The 19,684-nt window shown below is 38.7% G+C and overlaps 1 protein-coding gene across 2 annotated transcripts; it reads left to right on the top strand.

Moving 5' to 3' along the window:
* Positions 1-524: 524 nt before the first annotated feature.
* Positions 525-19,298, top strand: NOL11 (nucleolar protein 11). 2 transcript variants are annotated; one of them, NM_001034525.1, is given in 18 exon segments: positions 525-678; positions 4,780-4,893; positions 5,002-5,058; positions 6,465-6,613; positions 8,287-8,344; positions 8,657-8,801; positions 10,147-10,335; positions 11,663-11,739; positions 12,906-13,029; positions 13,537-13,625; positions 14,098-14,172; positions 14,619-14,803; positions 14,920-15,045; positions 15,328-15,558; positions 15,999-16,077; positions 16,827-16,919; positions 18,548-18,655; positions 18,801-19,212. In NM_001034525.1, coding segments are annotated over 18 exon segments (2,157 nt in total). In that variant the 5' UTR covers positions 525-537; the 3' UTR covers positions 18,918-19,212.
* Positions 19,299-19,684: the final 386 nt, after the last annotated feature.

Here is a 19,684-nt window from a genome sequence, read left to right as displayed (position 1 = left end):
GTCTGGAATGTTCCACGTTCAGGAGCCTGGGTCGCAAAAGAGTGGGATACACTGAGCACGACCCCACGGCACGTTAGCGGTAGTTAACCTGCACAGAAAAATATTTTCTTTGCAGACACCGTTACATGAAGCCGTGGTAGGAATTCCTAGAGAGTTCACTTCCACTAAAAAGATTTACTTTATTTATATTCTGCCACTTGCCACGCCTACCCTTCAGTCCCTCAAGCACAAGAATCGGCGGATTAAGTTCCTAACAGGTAAGATCCCCCCGTCCCGCCCAGCGTTTTCCTTTCAGAGCGGTACATCCGGGACTCGGTGGAGTGGCCTGGGAGGCGGAGCCTTCACGCAAACTCCAGGCCCCGCCTACCCGACGCCTTTCTCAGCGCCGCTAGCGATCTCTGCCCGGCAGAGGTCGCAGGCTCTGCGAACAGGTATCCCAGTTTCCGAGTGCTAGATCCAGCCGGCCTCCTAGTTCTCGCGAGAGAAAGCGCGAAGCCTGCCGGGAGCAACGCTAGGCGGTCCGTAAGTTGGGCCAAAATGGCAGACCTGGAGGAAGGGTTCGCGTTGACTGCGGTACCCCTGGGTTCCGGGCCTGACGGACCCCTCGGAGTGGAGCAAAGCGGCAAAACCGACCAGTTTCTAGTGACGGACAGCGGCAGGACCGTCATCCTCTATAAGGTGAGAGCGTTAGGATCGGAGTGCCCCCGCTGCCGTCTCGTCCCTTGAGCTCGGAGCCCGAACCTCGCATTTCTCACAACTTCAGAAAGAGCTCGTGCAGGGGACTCGTCGGAGAGCCGGCGTGGCCTCTCCGGGACGCTGAATGAGGTCTAGAACTTGACTGGGTTGTTTTCCCTTAGAGAGAGGCGTGTTTCCGAGTTGCAGGCGGCAGAGCGTTTATGTGCACGTGGACTAGACTCGGAAAGGAAACCTGTATTTTCGCTTCGAATCTCCCGGAGATAGCCTTGCTAAGTATCCCTTTCTGGGGTCTCTGTCACCCCAGGTGCCCGCTGAAGGGTTGAACTGAGATTGGTTGGTTGGGAGATGTCACTGCCAGAATAATGGTTTAGCAGTGTATCACTACACTTCTTACCCGCTCATGAGGGAGGAAAGTTTTGTCGGTGTTTTGTTTTGGTTTTTTGCTTTGGGGGCAGCTTAGTGGGAATCCTGATTCTGAGGGACATGTCGGTTGCCACCTATGGTTCACCCTGTGAGTTCTGGGTTACTTTCCTTGAAGGCTACACTCTCCGCCCCCTTTTCAGCCTAGCCTAGGCAGTCCTCGACCCCTGGGCCACAGACTGGTTGGTGGCCTGTTGAGAACCAGATTCCATAGCAGGAGGTGAGCCAGCAGGCAAAGCTTCATCTGTATTTACAGCTGCTTCCCATCACTGGCATTCCTGCCTGAGCTCTGCTTACTGTCACATCAGTGGTGGCATTAGATTGTCAAAGGAGCTTGAACTGTGCATGCCAGGGATCTGGTTGCACCCTCTTTATGAGAATCATCCCGAAACTATCCCCCACCCCAGTCCGTGGAATAACCATCTTTCATGAAACCAGTCCCTGATGCCAAAAAGGCTGGAAAGTGCTGGCCTAGGTTGCTAAAGCACACCTAAACTTTGCTTTTAGTGGTCGTGTAGAAAGTGTGTTTATGTGAGCTTCTGAACATAGTTTTCTCTGTCTTTAAGAAGCTCGCTATCTCAACATTGCTGATTATCAGAGAAAGGTGAACCAAAACCACAATGAGATATCACCTCACATCTGTCAGAATGGTCGTGATCAAAAAGAACACAGTAAATGTTGGCGAGGATGTGGAGAAAAAAGAACCCGTGTATCCGAGAAATGTAAATTGACACAAACAGTATGGAGAGTTCTCATAAAACTGAAAGTTTTGTTGTCATTCATTCGCTCAGTCATGTCTGATTCTTTGTGACCCCATGGACTGCAGCACACCAGGCTTCCCCGTCTTTCACCATCTCCTGGAGCTTGCTCAGACTCATGTCCATTGAGTCAGTGATGCTATTCAGCCACCCCATCCTCTGTCATCCCCTTCTCCTCCTGTCCTTCAATCTTTTCCAGCATCAAGGTCTTTTCTGATGAGTTGGCTCTTAGCATCAGGTGGCCAAGGTATTGGAATTTCAGCATCAGTCCTTCCAATGAATATTCAGGGTTGATTTCCTTTAGGATTGACTGGTTTGATCTCCTTGTAGTCAAAGGGACTCTCAAAAGCTCTCTCCAACATCACAGTTCAAAAGCATCAATTCTTCTGACCTCAGCCGTCTTGATGGCCCAATTCTCACATCCATAAGTAACTGCTGGAAAAACCATAGCTTTGACCATATGAACTTTGTCAGCAAAATAATGTTTGTGCTTTTTAATATACTGTCTAGGTTGGTCATAACTTTTCTTCAAAGGAGCAAGTATCTTTTAATTTCACGGCTGCAGTCACCCTCTGCAGTGATTTTGAAGCCCAAGAAAATAAAATCTGTCACTGTTTCCATTGTTTCCCATCTATTTGCCATGACGTGATGAGACTGGATGCCATGATCTTAGTTTTCTGAATGTTGAGTTTTAAGCCAACTTTTCCACTCTCCTCTTTCACTTTCATCAAGAGGCTTTTGAGTTCCTCTTCACTTTCTGCCATAAGGGTGGTGTCATCTGCATATCTGAGGTTATTGATATTTCTCCCGGCAATCTTAATTCCAGCTTGTGCTTCTTCCAGCCCAGCGTTTCTCATGATGTACTCTGCATATAAGTTAAATAACCAGGGTGACAAAATACAGCCTTGACGTGCTCCTTTCCCAATTTGGAACCAGTCTGTTGTTGCATGTCTAGTTCTAACTGTTGCTTCTTGACTGGCATACAGGTTTCTCAGGAGGCAGGTAAGGTGGTCTGGTATTCCCATCTCTTTAAGAATTTTCCAGTTTGTTGTGGTCCACAGTGAAAGGCTTTGATGTAGTCAATGAAGCAGAAGTAGGTGTTTTTCTGGAACTCTATTGCTTTTTCAATGATCCAGCAGATATTGGCAATTTGGTCTCTGGTACCTCTGCCTTTTCTAAATCCAGTTAGAATCTGGGTGCTCTCAGTTCATGTACTGTTGAAGCCTACCTTGGAGAAGTTTGAGCATTACCTTGCTAGCATGTGAAATGAGTGCAATTGTGTGGTAGTTTGGACATTTTTTGGCATTGCCCTTCTTTGGGACTGGAATGAAAACCTTTTCCAGTCCTGTGGCCACTGCTGTTTTTTCCAAATTTGCTGGAAATTTTTCAAAAAAACATTATGGAGATTTCTCAAAAAACTGAAAAATAGAATAGCTATATGACCCAAAAGTTTCACCCCTGGCTATTTATCTAAAAAACCTCAAAAACACTAATACAAAAAGATACATGCACCCCGGTGTATATAGCAGCAGCATTTTTACAATTGCCAAAGTAAGGAAACATCCTCAGGATCCATAAACAGATGAATGGATAAAGAAGTGTATTTATACATACATACACAAACACAATGGAATAATGTTCAGTCATAAAAAACAATATTTTGCCATTTGTAGCCAAAAATCAGGCTCCTCTGTCCATAGGGTTCTCCAGGCAAGAATACTAAAGTGGGTTGCGTGCCCTCCGCCAGGGAATCATCCCAACCCAAGGGGGGACCTGTGTCTCTTACGCCTCCTACCTTGGCAGGTGGATTCTTTACCCACTAGCCCCACTTGGGAAGCCCAGCACGTAGCAACGTGGATGGACTTGGGGGCATTTTATTAAGTGAAATAAATCAGACAGAGAAAGGCAAACGCGATCTGATAGCACTAGGTTCTGAAAACTACAACAAACTAGTGATGATAACAAAAGAAGCAGACACAGATGCAGAGAGCGAACGAGAGGTGACCAGCGGGGAGAGGGAAGGGAGGAGGGCCAAATAGGGGTGGGGGGGGGAGAGAGAAAACTGTTCTGTATAAAATAAACTGCAGGGATAGATTGTACAACGTGGGAAATATAGCCAGTGTTTTATAATAACTGTAAGTGGAGTACAGCCTTTAAATTACTAATTACTATATTGTATACCTGTAACTTATATAATATTGTGCAGCAATTATACCTCAATTTAAAAAGAAAGCTAGCTGCCTGCTTTGAAGTTTGGGGAACAGGTTGCCAACAGTTCCCTATACTGTTTTTTGATGCTTCTGTTGATACCATTGGGTTTTACCTGGCTGTCAAGGGGACCTTTTGTAGTTTTGCATAGGAGTGGAGTGGCTGATTGGAATTGGCATTATTCCAGCTATCCTTACTTTGTTTCTCATGCCTCTGTTCCAAGAACACAATGAAATCAATTTTTTTAATGTACTAATATTGTTCATTATCAAAGCGTGTTGTTACTAATTTTGCATTTTGGAAACTAATATTTTCAATTTAACTACCTTTTAAAGTGTGGTAAAATACACATAACAAAATTTAATATCTTAATGACTACAAGTGCACAGTTCGGGTTATGCATTCACATTGTTGTACAATGTCATTACCATCCGTCTCCAGAACTCTTTTCATCTGACAACTGAAACTCTATACCCATTAAACTCCCATTAAATTTCCAATTCTGCCAACCCCAGACAACCATTATTCTACTTTCTGTTTAAGTGGAATCCATATAGTATTTGTCTCCTTATTTTTTAATTTAGGAACTTTATTAAATGCTGTCATTCTAATGATTTCTTCTTTTGTTTCTATTGTAAATTTAGTAGCTTTAAAATCTGAAGCTGACTTTTTAAATATCGTATGTTCATTTCATTAGGTTTCTGATCAGAAACCCTTGGGGAGCTGGTCAGTGAAACAAGGGCAGATTATAACATGTCCAGCTGTGTGCAACTTTCAAACTGGCGAGTATATTGTTGTACATGATAATAAGGTGAGTTTTCAAAACTATATATATAAACAAATGTTGATTTATTAACTGTTCATGTTGTATGTAAGTGGATATTGGAATGCTTTTTTAAATTGTATGTTTTAATTTAAGGTCTTGAGAATATGGAATAATGAAGACGTCAACCTGGATAAAGTATTTAAAGCAACAGTAAGTCTTTGGATCCAACATACTTATTTAGTTTATTGGTGAGATGGAATTATTTGTAATGTGGCAGTTATTAATCTTAAAGGGTCTGTGAACATGACATGAATGTTATAATCATTTTTTCATTCTATTTATTGTACAGTATATCTTGGTAAAATGTCTCAATTTGAGTATGTTAGAAAATGTTATGTGTTATTTTCATATGATACTGAAGTAATTTAAATAATTAACGAATGACACATTTATAGTTATTTCCATGCACTTAAATGTTTGTGGTGTGTCCCTTGCAAGAACAAATGAACTTGATCCCTTTCTTGAAATAGGTAGAACAGACTCTGCACGTTTCATGCAGTTATACATTTTAAGAGTGGCACATAATGAAATGAAAAAGCACCATGATCAACTAACTGTGCCTTTTCTCCCAATGACCCTTCAGTATGTTAATTAACTTTTTCTTATAAAATGACGATCTTTAACTATGTTAATCTCAAAAGCTCATTCTGGTTTTAAGTGTCTAATTCTCAATATGCTGCTGCTAAGTCACTTCAGTCGTGTCCGACTCTGTGCGACCCCATAGACGGCAGCCCACCAGGCTCCCCCGTCCCTGGGATTCTCCAGGCAAGAACACTGGAGTGGGTTGCCATTTCCTTCTCCAATGGATGAAAGTGAAAAGTGAAAGTGAAACCGCTCAGTCGTGTCCGACTCTTAGCGACCCCATGGACTGCAGCCTACCAGGCTCCTCTGCCCATGGGATTTTCCAGGCAAGAGTACTGGAGTGGGGTGCCATTGCCTTCTCCGAATTCTCAATATAATTGGCACATTTTAGAAGTGGTTCACAATGGAGCTGATACCGTTATAATGGCAGTTGTCACCTAGACCCTTGAAACTTCTAGCTAGCTACGTGTGCTGCCTGTTGGCTCCAGTCTTTTTGTTTACCCTGCGGTAACATGACCCTGAATTTTACACATTTTTTTTTTTAATCCCCTGTATGGTGTTTTGGGCTTGCAGGTCAGTTTTTTACATCGTGCATGTATTTATGTATGGCATCGGTCTTTTTCTAACACCAGAATCACTTATAACTCTGCATTAATGATTTGGTTTGTACTTCTCTTCGCCTCCAATTTTGAGAGACCCAGCTTGTGGCCTAACCTCCAGTATTTATAATGGAAAGATAAGCCAAAAATGAATACAAGTGATTACTTATGGCGGGAGCAGGGGAGAGAATGGGAGCAAAAGTTAGACTTCTAAATGTACTATATGTTGTAGATTTGACTTTGGAACCATAAACAAAAGTGAATCAAAATGAGAATAAATCAGTACCTTAAAGATAAGCCTTCTCTAACTGTCCTTACTCTTTTAGGTGGCAATTGCATTGTAATAAAAATTTAAATGTTTTTATGTTCTTCTAGTTGTCCGCTGAGGTGTATAGAATACATTCAATACAGGGAACAGAACCCTTGGTGCTGTTCAAGGAAGGTGCAGTTCGTGGTTTAGAAGCTTTGCTTGCAGAGCCCCAGCAGAAAATTGAAACTGTTATCTCTGATGAAGAAGTGATTAAGTACGTTCCAATACTTACAATTTTTACTAAAAGAAAATGCTCTCTGGGGATTCCAGACTCATAGCTTCCAATGCAGGAGGCAAGAGTTCGATCACTGGTTGGAGAACTAAGATCCCACAAACCTTGGGGCACAGCCAAAATTTTTTTTAAATAAAAAACAAACCAACAACAAAAAAAACTTGCTAAAAACCATCTGTAGAACCTTAGCCAGAATGACATCCTCCAAAAGCCTTTGGTGTGATAGCGATTGAGGAATCTCGGGCCAAATGAGTCCTGTCCTAATGACACAACTGGTCACTCAGTTATTTGAACTTGAAGTGAGGAGTCCCGCAAGATTGGAATCTTCTGTCATATAGCCCTGACTGCAAGGTCAGAGCCTATTCCCTTGAAGAAATGGGCAGCTTGTTGTTAGTGGAATCACAGTAGTGCTTTGGAACCTCCTCTCTTCCCAAGTCTGGGATAAAACTGGGAAAATGACTCACTCAAATGATAGAAGGAAATGTCCTGATTTCATATCTTTCCAATCCCCATTCTTCCATCACATTTCTTATTTAATTAACTTGCTGCCCCTCCAGGTGCACCTGATACAAACTAAGTATCTAAAACTCCAAGCAAAGACTTGTACGTAGTCAGTGAACGGTGTGGATCCTGACCAGTTATATCTTTTTTTTTTTTTTAAAGTCGTTCAGTCATGTCCGACTCTTTGTGACCCCATGGACTGTCCATGGAATTCTCTCTAGACCAGCATACTGGAGTGAGTAGCCTTTCTCTTCTCCAGGGGATCTTCCCAACCCAGGGATCAAACCCAGGTCTCCCGCATTGCGGGTGGATTCTTTACCAGCTGAGCCACAAGGGAAGCCCAAGAATACTGGAGTGGGTAGCCTATCCCCTTTCCAGGGTATCTTCCCTGACCCAGGGATCGAACCAGGGTCTCCTGCATTGCAAGCAGATTCTTTACCAACTGAGCTATCAGGGAATCTTAGAACTAATGAATGCCTCTGAAGTGTCAGCAACTGTATTTGGAGGAAATCTTTAGGGGAAAAGATACAGGTAAAAGGAATTATCTGGCGGTCCAGTGGTTAGGACTCCATGCTTTCACTGCCGTGGGCCCGGGTTCAATCCTTGGTGGGAAAACTAAGATCCCACAAGGCTTACAGCACAGGCCTACCCGCCGCCACCCCCACCCCCCCCCAAAAAAAAAAGATACAGGTAGAGAATCTGGGTTCTAATCCCCACTTTGCCAGATGGTTGTGCAACTTTGGTTTCAGGCTGTTACCCTCCCTGTGCTTCAGTTCCCAACGTCACTTAAAAAAGAAAGGTGAGATGCTAATATTTTCCTGATAACACCAGTCCTCAAAATGACCCTGAAAAAACGAGACAGGTCAGAAAAGTTTGAGAAAACATTGCATCTGGTCTCATACGCCTTTAATTCGTGCTATTATCTTTAAAGCTCTGGAAGCATTGGCAACTTGATTTAATCCAGGGGTGATTAACAGAGGAATGCCTCCTGGGTTCCTGTGGTAGATATTTTGAAACACCGAATTAAGTGTATTCTGCTCTCTCTCTGGCTCTGGAAACTATTAATAAAAAAAAAAAAAAAACTCTTAAATTTAGATGAAGATGTGTTTCTCTCAACTGGTGATTTGGCATTTTATAATTTTTCTTTTTTTTAGGTGGACAAAGTTTTTCATGGTATTTAGGCATCCTGTGCTAATTTTCATTACAGAAAAAGTAAGTGATATCTTTCATTCCTGGCCCATTTTGTGACATTTCAGAGTATGAGTATTAAAACTAAAATTGGACTTCGGTATTTCTTTCAGAAGACTTTGGTATCTTTAAAATACTAAAAAGCCTATAATGATCATTATTTCTATGCCTGAATTAAACATTTTTATAATGTCTAAGATTTAGTTGGAGAAGAGGAGTTTAAGCATTCATTAAAGTAATTACAGTGGGACAACAGCTGGTCTCAACATTTAAATATAGTTGGTAAAAATAGGAATATTTTTAAAATAAAATAACCTCTTTTTTTTTTTTTTCCAGCATGGAAACTACTTTGTTTATGTACAAAAGTTTAACTCACGTATCCTAAGCAAATACACACTTTTACTTGGTCAAGAAGAAAAATGTGTTATACAGAGTTTCAGTACATCTGTAGGTCGGAAATTCATCTCTCTAATGTCATTAAGTAAGTATTTCTTTAAACTTTCAGAGTTTATAAATAAAAGTATATTGCAGGATAATATTTTCCTTTTAAGTTAGAGTCATTGGATTTTACAGTTTTCTATTGCAGTACTTGCCTTTCCATGCTTTTTAACAAGCATTTATGCCCTCGCTTTTTGCAGTTTGCCACGTGTAGTCATAGTTCTCTGCAAGTCAGTAGTTCTCTGCAGGTAATTTTTATGTCTTAAAATTATCATAAGCAATAAGTAATAATAAAACACCAATAAAAAAGGGTAAATCACGTTTTATGGTAAGTGCAGGTTTTTTGATATATTGTAATTAGTACCTAAGGTGGGTACTCCCATTTTCTCTTTTCCAGCCTTACGGTATGGTGTGCCCGTCTTTGAACAGTGATAGAGACAGAAGGGCACTAACAGCAGTATTGGATCAGCCTGCATTTTACAGTTTCTGTTGTTGTTTTTATTGCTTTGGAATTTACCTTTACCTAATCCTCTAAATTTTAATCTCAGTCTTGTATCTAGGGGGGAAAATGCCTTTGCAGTAATTCTCTCCATCCGCATCCTTTATGGATTCTTTTGAAGTTGTTTTGAGAAGGTTAAGGGGGCAAGAAACAAGAGCAGTATTTAGGAAGCATTTCCTATTATCACAATTTCAAATCTTTGTGAAGTTTTTCAATGTGCAGATTTTTACATTGGCTGTTAAGAAAAAGGCTCCTATCATTTGTCATGTCTAGAGGATCATTGGAATCTGCTTACTACCTTTGCTTAAGAGGGACAGGTTTTCTTAAAATTTGGCTTATAGGACATATTTATTGTTGAACAGAAGTTTGTGACTTATGTTTCAGCTTTTGAACATTGAAGTAAAGGAGTCTGAACCAAAGGGTCATAAAATCTTCATATAACATAGCTAGAACCATGGGAAATCGCCAACAGCTGACCTGCAAAACCCAGCCAATTTTATAGGGTTTTCAGAGTGATGGAGTAATAAGAAATGTAATGTTATTTCAGAATGCTAATTAATTTCTACTAAGAGATATAGCCATTTACTGACTAGATTGTCTATATTCGTGGCTGTCTCCTCCTATTTTAAGTTATTACAGATACTTAAAATTTTCATTTCATGGTATTATGCCATTTCTTACTGAGATTTTTACTATTTCTTCTTCCTCAACTTTAAGTTTGTAGTATAATCTTTATAGGAAACTGTAGAGTAATGCATTGTTACATTTGTTTGTTTTTCTGGTTAAATCCTCTATCAAATTGGTAAAATCTTATAAACAACTTAGTACATCTAGCTATAATAGAACTATCCTTATCCCATAATGAGCAATAAATACTTGTTTTCAACAGGCTCTGATGGATGTGTATATGAAACCTTGATACCAATACATCCGAGCGAACCAGAAAAAAATCAGAGGTTAGTTCAGTCGCAGTTGCTCAAGTCTGTGGTGTCTGGCAGTGCTCGAAATGGTGTTGCACTCGCCATCCTGGATCAAGATCACATAGCAGTCCTGGGAGCACCACTGCCAGCTTCTAAGGGTAACTGAAATTCAGTCAGTTGAGAAGTCCTTTGGATTTTTTCCATCAAAGTGTACCTTTTTGTCTCCTCTTTCTTTTTCATTTATTTATTACCACCCAAAATCATTCTCTTTCCCACTGTAGCCTCTTAATTCTTAAATAGGTCTTTGACTTCATCTTACCTTGATCAATTTCTCTAAAACATTCCTCATATCACTCACTACCTGAATAGACATTTTTCCAAAGAAAAACTGCAGATAGCCAGTATGCACATGAAAAGATGCTCAGCATTGCTATCATCAGGAAATGCAAACCAAAATAGCAGTGAGATACCACCTCAGACCTGTCATCAGATAACACATGTTAGCAGGGATGTGGAGAAAAGGGAAGCCTCGTACTCTGTTGGTAAGAATGTAAATTGATGCAGCCCCTGTGGAAAACAGTACAGAATTTCTCAAAAAAGCTAAAAGTAGAACTACCATATGACCCAGCAATTCCACTCCTAGGTATATATCCAAAAAAAGCAAAAACTAGTTCAGAAAAAAACTTGGACCCAAATGTTCATAGAAGCATTATTTACAGTTGCCAAGATATGAAAGCAACCTAAGTGTCTGTCAACAGGTGAGTAGATAAAGAAGTGATACGTGTGTACATACATATATACACATACACACACAATGAAATACTACTCAGCCATTAAAAAGAATGAAAATTTTGCCATTCACAGCAACGTGGATGGAATGGGAGGGCATTAATGAAATAAGTCAGACAAATACTGTAGGACATCATTTAATGTGAAGTCTGAGAAGTACAACAAACTAGTGAAGATAAAGGAAGCGGAGTCACAGATAGAGAACAAACTAGTGGTTGCCTGTGGGGAAAGAGGGGCAGGCAAAACAGGGAGGGGAGTAAGAGGTACAGAGTACTGTGTGTGACATAACCTACAAGAATGTGTTGTACAACATGGGAATATAGCCAGTATTTTATAATAACTAAATAGTGAATCACTATATTGTACACCTGTAACTCATATAATATTGTACAGCAAGTATACTTCACTAGAAAATTAATTAAAAAAAATTATTTTCTTAGAGCAGTTTAATGCTCACAGCAAAATTGAGGGAAGGATACACAGATTCCCATATACCCCCTCCCTGCACGTGTCCACTTCTTACCATGAGATCTCACATCTTTGATTTTCTATCTTCGTTACTCGTTTTTATACTTACTAAAGTAAGACTTTTGTGTTTAACTATAACTTTCCGCCTTCCCCACCAACCCCACCCCCCACCCAGCATCATATACTTATACTTGGAAAACTTTGGAATTTGTATGTCTTACCTTATAGAATGCCTCTCTGTATGGAATACAAAATTTCAAACGCTGCAGACTTCAAAAGAGTTACCACAAGGGACCAGCGGACAAGTAAGTTTTTTTCACCTTGGCTTTTTTTTTTGAATATAATTATTTTTGTGTTTGCTAAATATATTGTAAGGGAAGAGACCTCTACAGATCTAAATATTTGTCAGTTTTTGATTAAAATAAATTAAGAAATATTTTCTACCTACAAGATTATACTTAATTTGGCTATTGTTTTAACAGTTTCCTTACATTTGTCACTTTCAAAAGATAAATTAGAAGCTAATTTTAGATCAGGAGAGAACAATTACCTAGTTAATAAAACTTTTAATCTCACTTTTGTTTGATCTTTTGCTTTCATATTTTGAACTATATCTAAGGGCTGTTACTTTGCCTAATAGTCTTTTAAATTACATGTTAAACATACCATAGAATTATATAGGAATACTTAAAAGAATTAAAGCTTAAGCTGACCAGACTAAATTATCTGAGGCAAGGGTCCCTGTCTTTCTTGTTCTTCATCATATCTCCAGTGCCTAACAGGTGCTCAATAAGTACTGGTTGCCCAGTGAATGGATATTCACTCAAATCAAGATATAAGATATATGAAAATCAAGATGTAGGACATTGTTGATCATTGTAATTAGAGGATAAGGAGACTAGATTTCTCAGCAAAGAATGCTAATTTATATTTAAACAGAATTAACACTTCACACTTCTGCTATTTTAACAGACTTCACTTTTTTTTTCCAGACTTCACTTTTGATTTCATGTGAGCTTTTTATTCTTATACCTTTCTCATTTTTACAATTTTATAATTGAGATCATGAGATAGAAATAATATTAAATTCTACTTTTTTCTTTTTAGTGCATCAAAACAGTTTGCTTATGTTATAGGAGCCTTCATGAGTTTCATGTTAACAGATGTGTAGTAGTGACAATATTTATTTTAAACAATTCATTTGTTTTAAACATATGTATTGATCGGATTTTTATGAGTTGAAAGAAAATATTCCCTAAATTATGCTCTATTCACACATGGGCAAAAATAAGAGCTTTGTAAACCTACCTTAATTAATGAATTGAACGTGTGAGATTATTCTAGAAAGTTGCTTACCTTTGCCTTATCCTTTTCTGTCATATTAAGATTCCTTACCCCACAAAAATGGCTCTGTTGAATCAGATCTTAGAAAAAGGGTTTCTTATATTTTTGATAACTTCTGTTTTTGTAGCTCTGGTATTATGGGGAAAATCTGTTCATGCTACATGGAAAATTTCTAACTGTAGTTCCATTCAAGTGTGAAGTGTCGTCATTAGCAGGTGCTCTTGGAAAACTCAAACATAGTCAAGATCCAGGTAGGAACTTAAATGTTGTTTTATTAACTAAAGACCATCGTATAAACTTATAGTTTGATATGTAGGTTTTCATAGCTATCAGTTTGCATAATCTGTTCTTAATGTTGAAATTTGCCACTGTTCATTCAAATGTCATTGGTCTAGGAAGCTACCTTGCAAACAGTCCACGTTGCAGATACTGCTGCAGGCTAAAGAGCTACACTGTGTTTTAAACAGCAGTGTTCTGACTTTAGGGGTAATGGGAAAGTCCTGCAGACAAAATCAGTGATGCCTTTTCCTCCCTGGTTTATCAGTAGCCTCATCTGTCGGCTTAATGTCGGTGGGCACATGGCCTTTAGGATATCATCATTTACTGATCTGTTATTGGTAGAATGAAATGGACTATAAAGCCTCTCTTGGATTGTGCCGGAGTGGTTGTTTTTTCAGTGTTCTTTGTTTGATTGATTGGCTGAGTAAATATCAATAGGTCAAAAAATTCCAGAAATTGTGTGTTTTGTATTTTCTTAGGCATTCATGCCACACCTCATTTTGTAAACTGGGAAACATCACAGGGATGTGGACTTGGATCTCAGAACTCAGAGCAGTCAAAGAGAATTGTAAGTTTGGTAGTTTAAATAGAAATCTTAGTACAAATGTTAAAAACCAGAAAAGGCTGAATTATTTTAATAATTGATATCTGTACTAGTTTCTTATAGCTTGTTCTTAATGATGGGGTGATTTGAAGCTTGAACCCTAACAGCCCTTATTAAAAAATGACATGTCATCTAGTAGTTTTTTAGGCATGTGTATAAGACCCAACTGTAAAAACAGACCAATTTGCAATTAGTAATAATACGTTCCTGAGCATAGTGATTTTATTTATTAAAAAGTGAAAACCTTAAACTCTTTAAGATATTTAAGTTAAAATTTGAAATAGACCCACTTTTCACTTTAAGAAAACTAAACCCTAAAAAAGTTCGTGATTAGAGCAAAAGTGTCCCAGTCTCTTTGGGACATTTATTTTCTTCTAAATGTCTATTGGATCTTTTGTATCATTTTTGAGATCCTAATCAATTTACTGAATTCCAGTTAAGGAGAAGAAAAGTTGAAGTGAGTGTACAGCCAGAGGTTCCTGCCTCCACACAACTCTTAGCAACCATACAGGTAAATTTTAAAATATTAGAAATATGGAAAATCAATTCACGGTTAAAAGAAATGCCATGTACTTTTTATCTTTCTTCCTTTTGTGATCATTTTTAGAGCTATGGCTAACATTTGTCTGGTATGTTGAGGTTGTCAAAGTGATACTTTGACTCGCACCAAGCATTTTGTGAGTTTAATGTGATGGTGGTGGCCTCGTATCTCATTCAATTTTGCATTGAATGTTCGTGATTTAGTTTCTTAGAAGTTCTGATGTCTAAATCCTTGTGGTTTTTATTTTTTTCTTTGCATTTTGTCTTTGTGCAATAAATTGTCATATCAACTCCAGTTTCACAAGAATACATGAATGCTGTTAGTGATTTAAGAAAATGCTGAGCTAGGAACTTTCAAGTACAGAGTGACATTTATTAATTGGTACCGTATTAAACTGTTTACTTTTGCCCTTCCAGAAAGATTCAGAAAAACATATCGAAGTAGAACTACGTAAGTTTTTGGCTACTAAGAGGACCCCTGACTTTCATACCATTATTGGGGATGTAATAATAGGACTTCTGGGAAGATGTAAAGCAGAGCCATCATTTTATCCCTGCAACTGTCTGATGCAGCTTGTCCAAACGCACGTGCTTTCTTACAGGTAAATATTTCTGTGGTTTCTACAGTTCTGATTTTCATACTCTGAAAAAGCCTTGTAAATTATTTGCAGTTGAGAGTTCCTTAATATATAAAAGTAATTCATGTTTTTGGTCCTAGCCTGTGCCCTGGCTTGATGGAGTTTGCCTTAGAAAAGACCGACGTGCAGATCCTACAACTCTGCCTACAGCAGTTCCCTGACATCCCTGAGTCAGTCACTTGCGCTTGCTTAAAAGTTTTCTTGAGGTAAGTTAGAAGCTGATGCTCCTTTTCTTTCACTGCCCACCCCCCCTTATTTTTTAGCCGCACCATGTGGCGTGAGGGATCTTAGTTCGCCAACCAGGGATGGAATCCGTGCCTCCTGCAGCGGAAGCATGGCATCCTAATCACTGGGTCCCTACAGAATTCCCTTTCACTGCTTTTCTAGTCTATTGTATTTTTTGACTTCTAAAACTTTGACAATGAAACTTTTGCCAGTAAATTCAAGTATTTATAAAAATTATTTCCTGCTTTCAATTAACATGATAGCATTGGTGATGACACTCTTCAAGACACAGATATCAATATGGAGTCAGTTTCTGACTATATGGATCCTGTGCAAGATGGGGAAATGGAAGAACAAACTGCATTTCTTCAGAATGGCTTCAGTCCTGAGGAAGATAACTGTGACAGCTGTGCTCAGAAGTTGAAGGAGAAGCCTCAGGCCGCAGCAGACGAGAGCACTTCGTGTCCCGTTACCCCGAAAAGAGCAGCGCTCTTGTATCCTTTGAAACAGTTTCCCTTGTATCGTCTTTTTCCCAGGAATGTAATCAATACCAAGCAAAAACTAAGGGGTAATTAGATAGTTTAAGGTGGGGTTTTTTTTTTCTTTCTTTTTTTTTTTTCAGATTCTGCTTGAAAATGGATTCCATTCAATGTTGTGTTTAAACAACTTACTTAAACCTTCTTATTTAAGAAGCTGTACTGAGATAGAAGCTTTGTCAGTTCTAAAAATTATCATATTGAATAAATACCAGTTATTTATAATAGTGAAGCATACAAGATGATCTCTAGTGATGAGAATGTTCCGTGATAGAGCTCTTCTAGATAAGTAGAACTTTTGTATCCATTTAGAAAAAATGTCACTGGGGAAGAGAGTTACTCGTAATTTCAGTTGAAAAGCCTTTATTTGTTGAAGATTTTCCTTTATTCCTAAGTAGAAATGCAGTTCTTCACTCAGCATACAGTGAGACGTTTCTTCTGCCTCATTTGAAGGACATCCCAGCACAGCACAGCACTGTGAGTGTTCTTACAGGTCATACAGGATTTTATTTCTGTTTTAAATGTTGCTGCTTAACAGTACCCAGCTTTTAGAGCATTCAAAAGGTTGTAGAGTTCTTTCATCTGAGTAAGAGGTTTCCCAGCCCTCAAGGTGAAAAATTGTGCCTAGGAGGCTAGAGTGATCTGGAGGAGGCAGAGGTTGACATGATCCGGGTGCCAAACTGGAAGTCTAGGTTCATCCATCTAAGTTACAGTTGAGTAGAAACTAAAAGGACTTCCCTGGTGGCCCAGATAGTAAAGAATACGCCTGGAATATGGAAGACCTGGGTTCGATTCCAGGGTTGGAAAGATCGCCTGGAGAAGGGAATGGCAATCCACTCCAGTATTCTTGGCTGCAGAATCCCCATGGACAGAGGAGCCAGGCGGGCTACAGTCTGTGGGGTTGCAAAGAGTCGCACACGACTGAGCGACTAAGCACAGCAAGCACAGAAACTAAAAGGAATTGCCCAGAGAAGGAGTCTCTCTTCTCTGCTTATTATTTGCAAACAAAATAAGCTCTTCACCCACCTCTCCCAAACCAAATGAACTCCTCTTTGATGGCAGAAAGTGCATTCGATTTGTTTTTTGTGTCCTTGATGTCTATAGCATATTTATTTGATGTACAGTTAATTTCAGTAGCCTCTTAAAATTCTTTGCAGTCTCTTTGTTAGCTTTTTACAGAGAAAATTTTTCTATGAAAGTGATTGTCTTTTTTTCCGTCTGCCCAGCTGTTTCTCCAGTATTTGTATTTCCTATATCTGAAGTGTAGTGAAAATGCTACAATGACTCTTCCTGGAACACACCCTCCAACCTTGAGCCAGGTGAGATAATCTTTTTACTTTGATCTGGTGCTGGGAAGAATGATAGATCTTTAGAACTTCAATTTCTGATTCTTTATTGTGACCCTTTTCAAGCATTTCCTCACCTTCATTGGGAGAGGGTGATAATAAGTATCCTCTGAATAATCTATTCCTAGTCCCTCTTAAAGATAAGTAATACTCAGAGTTGCTTTTAGTCTAGAAATTTTCTGTCTTTACACTAACTTATCTTCTTGTATCTTTCTGACATAAATTAGATCATAAGGTGCAAGCTGTTCTGCAGTTCAGGTTTTTCATTCAGTACTACGCTTTGTGTATCTTGTGGATCAAGATATATACCTGCACACCATTTGATTTTATAGAAAATCTTAATTTGCTAGTCCCCTGTTGATCAGCGTTTAAACTGTTAACAGTTTTTTGCTATTGTAAATGAACCTTCAGTGAGCATCTTTATACAGATATTCTTGTATTGTATTATGTATTATGAGAGAACACCTATTGGGTTGATTCTCATTAGTGAAATTACTGGATAAAGGGTACGTGTATTTTTAGTTTTGAGCATGCCAGGCTGCCTTTCCGAAGTGTTGTGACAAGAGGTACTATGGCCACAAAGGTCCGAGACCTTACTCTTGGCCAATCAGTAGATAACAGATGGGTGTTTTAATTTGCATTTCTTTGGTAATGAGAAAGATAGACCATCAGTTCTTGCCCATTTATACTTCTTTTTCTGCACTGCCTAATCAGATTCTTTGTCCATTTTTCCATTGCATTTTCTGTCTTTTTCATTTTAACTTGTAAGTTATTTATTGTCTATTGAGATACTCATCTGTTTCTGTCAAAATATTACAAATACTCGTTTCCTATCACTGTCTTTTTACTTTCTTTAATGTCATTTCTACCGTAGATGAGTTTTTAATTTTCATGCCGTTAAAGTTGTTAAGCTTTTCCTTTGTGGCTTCTTTTTGGCCGTGTCATGTTTAAGGCCCTACCCACTCTGAGTATAAAAATAGCCACCGTGTATTTTTCTGTAATACATTTATTTTCTTTTTCTGTGTTTAACTCTTTGATACATATAAAATTTATTTTGATGTAGAGGGTATATAGGGATCTGCTTTCCCCCCTCCCGCAAATGGATAATTGATTTCCTTAATGCTTTTTCATGAATGATATTTTCATGTTAACACCACCATTTGAAGATGTAGGATACTTAAGTAAGTATAAAGTAATTTTATTTTAGTTCTTGGCCATTCATCTATAATACATGACACCCTATTTTTGCGTCATAATGTATGTAGTATATTTCAGAATAGGAGATGAATGGGTTCTTTTTTTATAGCTGCCAGTAGTTAAATCAAAAAAAAATTTTAAATAAAATATGCTCACTTTCCCTAGGATTAAATATTACTGTGGTTTTCTTTTTACTGACTTATCTGATGGAAAAGACACAATTATGCTTATAAAATGGTAAATACGAAAGCAGAAAAGAGCCTTTTTAGATTGCTTAGAAATTCCTTCATCTCTAAACTAAAATGTTCAGACTTCTGTAAAGAAAGCTTATTTTTCTTATAACTGCTTGATATAATCATAGACTTTGTAAAATCTTAACTTCCCTTTTCACTGTTTATCTTCAGATTATGGATTGGATATGTCTACTTCTGGATGCTAATTTTACTGTTGTGGTAATGATACCAGAAGCAAAAAGGCTACTGTTAAGTCTTTACAAATTTGTGAAATCCCAGGTATGTTGTTATTTTATATATACTGAATTCTGTTTGTAACCAAGAAGCATTATTATTAGTTTTTCTTGGAATAGCTCTAAGTAATTGTGGAGGGTTTATTTGTACAAGTTATGGTAAAAATTTATTTTGGAATTTTTTTCTTTAGATAAGCATTTGTTCCGAGCTCAACAAGATTGAAGTAAGTTTTCGTGAGCTACAGAAATTAAATCAAGAAAAGAATAATAGAGAATTATACTCAATTGAAGTGCTGGAACTCTTCTGATGTTACTAGTTTCCCTTCATGGACGTTTTATGAAGCTCTTTTTTGTGGATTCTTCCTCCTCAGCCAGGCAAGAGATGTGTTTTTTTGACTCTCTCTTCGATGACAAGACAGATGCATGTGAAAGCACCTAGACCATCACTGGCTGATGCTCTTAGGCGGGGCTTCAGGTTTCACGAGAGCCTCTTCTAGGTTATGGACATTGGCGGGGTGAGATCCTAAAACTTTTTAAAATACGGAACTGAGCTGCTTTTAAGTAAACTTATTTGTGTATTGGTAAAAGTTTAATTTCTTACCACCTGTTTGAATAGTTCTTTTAATAAAAAAAATCACCATTGGAGAAACAGTAATTCTAGGAAAAATACAGTTTTATCAGGATCAGAAGCTGTCTCGCCTCATCTGCATTCATGGGGGAGAGAAGAAGGCAGTTCTGTGGGCAGGCTGGGGAGGGGCCTGGTACACATATGCGCTTATCTCCTGCATCTTCTCCAGTTCTTTACCTAGTTGTACCACCGTACGTATCTAGGACTTGAACATTATCCCTCACATTACCTCTGTGATGAGATGCTGATTTTGGTTATATTGAATATTTTGACTTCCCTGGTGATACAGTGCAGGGGACATGGGTTTGATCCCTGGTCCAGGAAGATCCCACGTGCCACAGAGCACCTAAGCTGGTGTACCAAAGCTACTGAGCCCACGCTCTAGAGCCTGTGAGCCACAGGCTTATGCCGCAACTGCTGAAGCCCATGCGCCCTAGAGCCCACGCT

This window comes from Bos taurus, chromosome 19 (assembly GCF_002263795.3).
Source record: "Bos taurus isolate L1 Dominette 01449 registration number 42190680 breed Hereford chromosome 19, ARS-UCD2.0, whole genome shotgun sequence".
Lineage (NCBI taxonomy): Eukaryota > Metazoa > Chordata > Mammalia > Artiodactyla > Bovidae > Bos > Bos taurus.
This window is presented reverse-complemented; position numbering and strand designations above follow the sequence as displayed.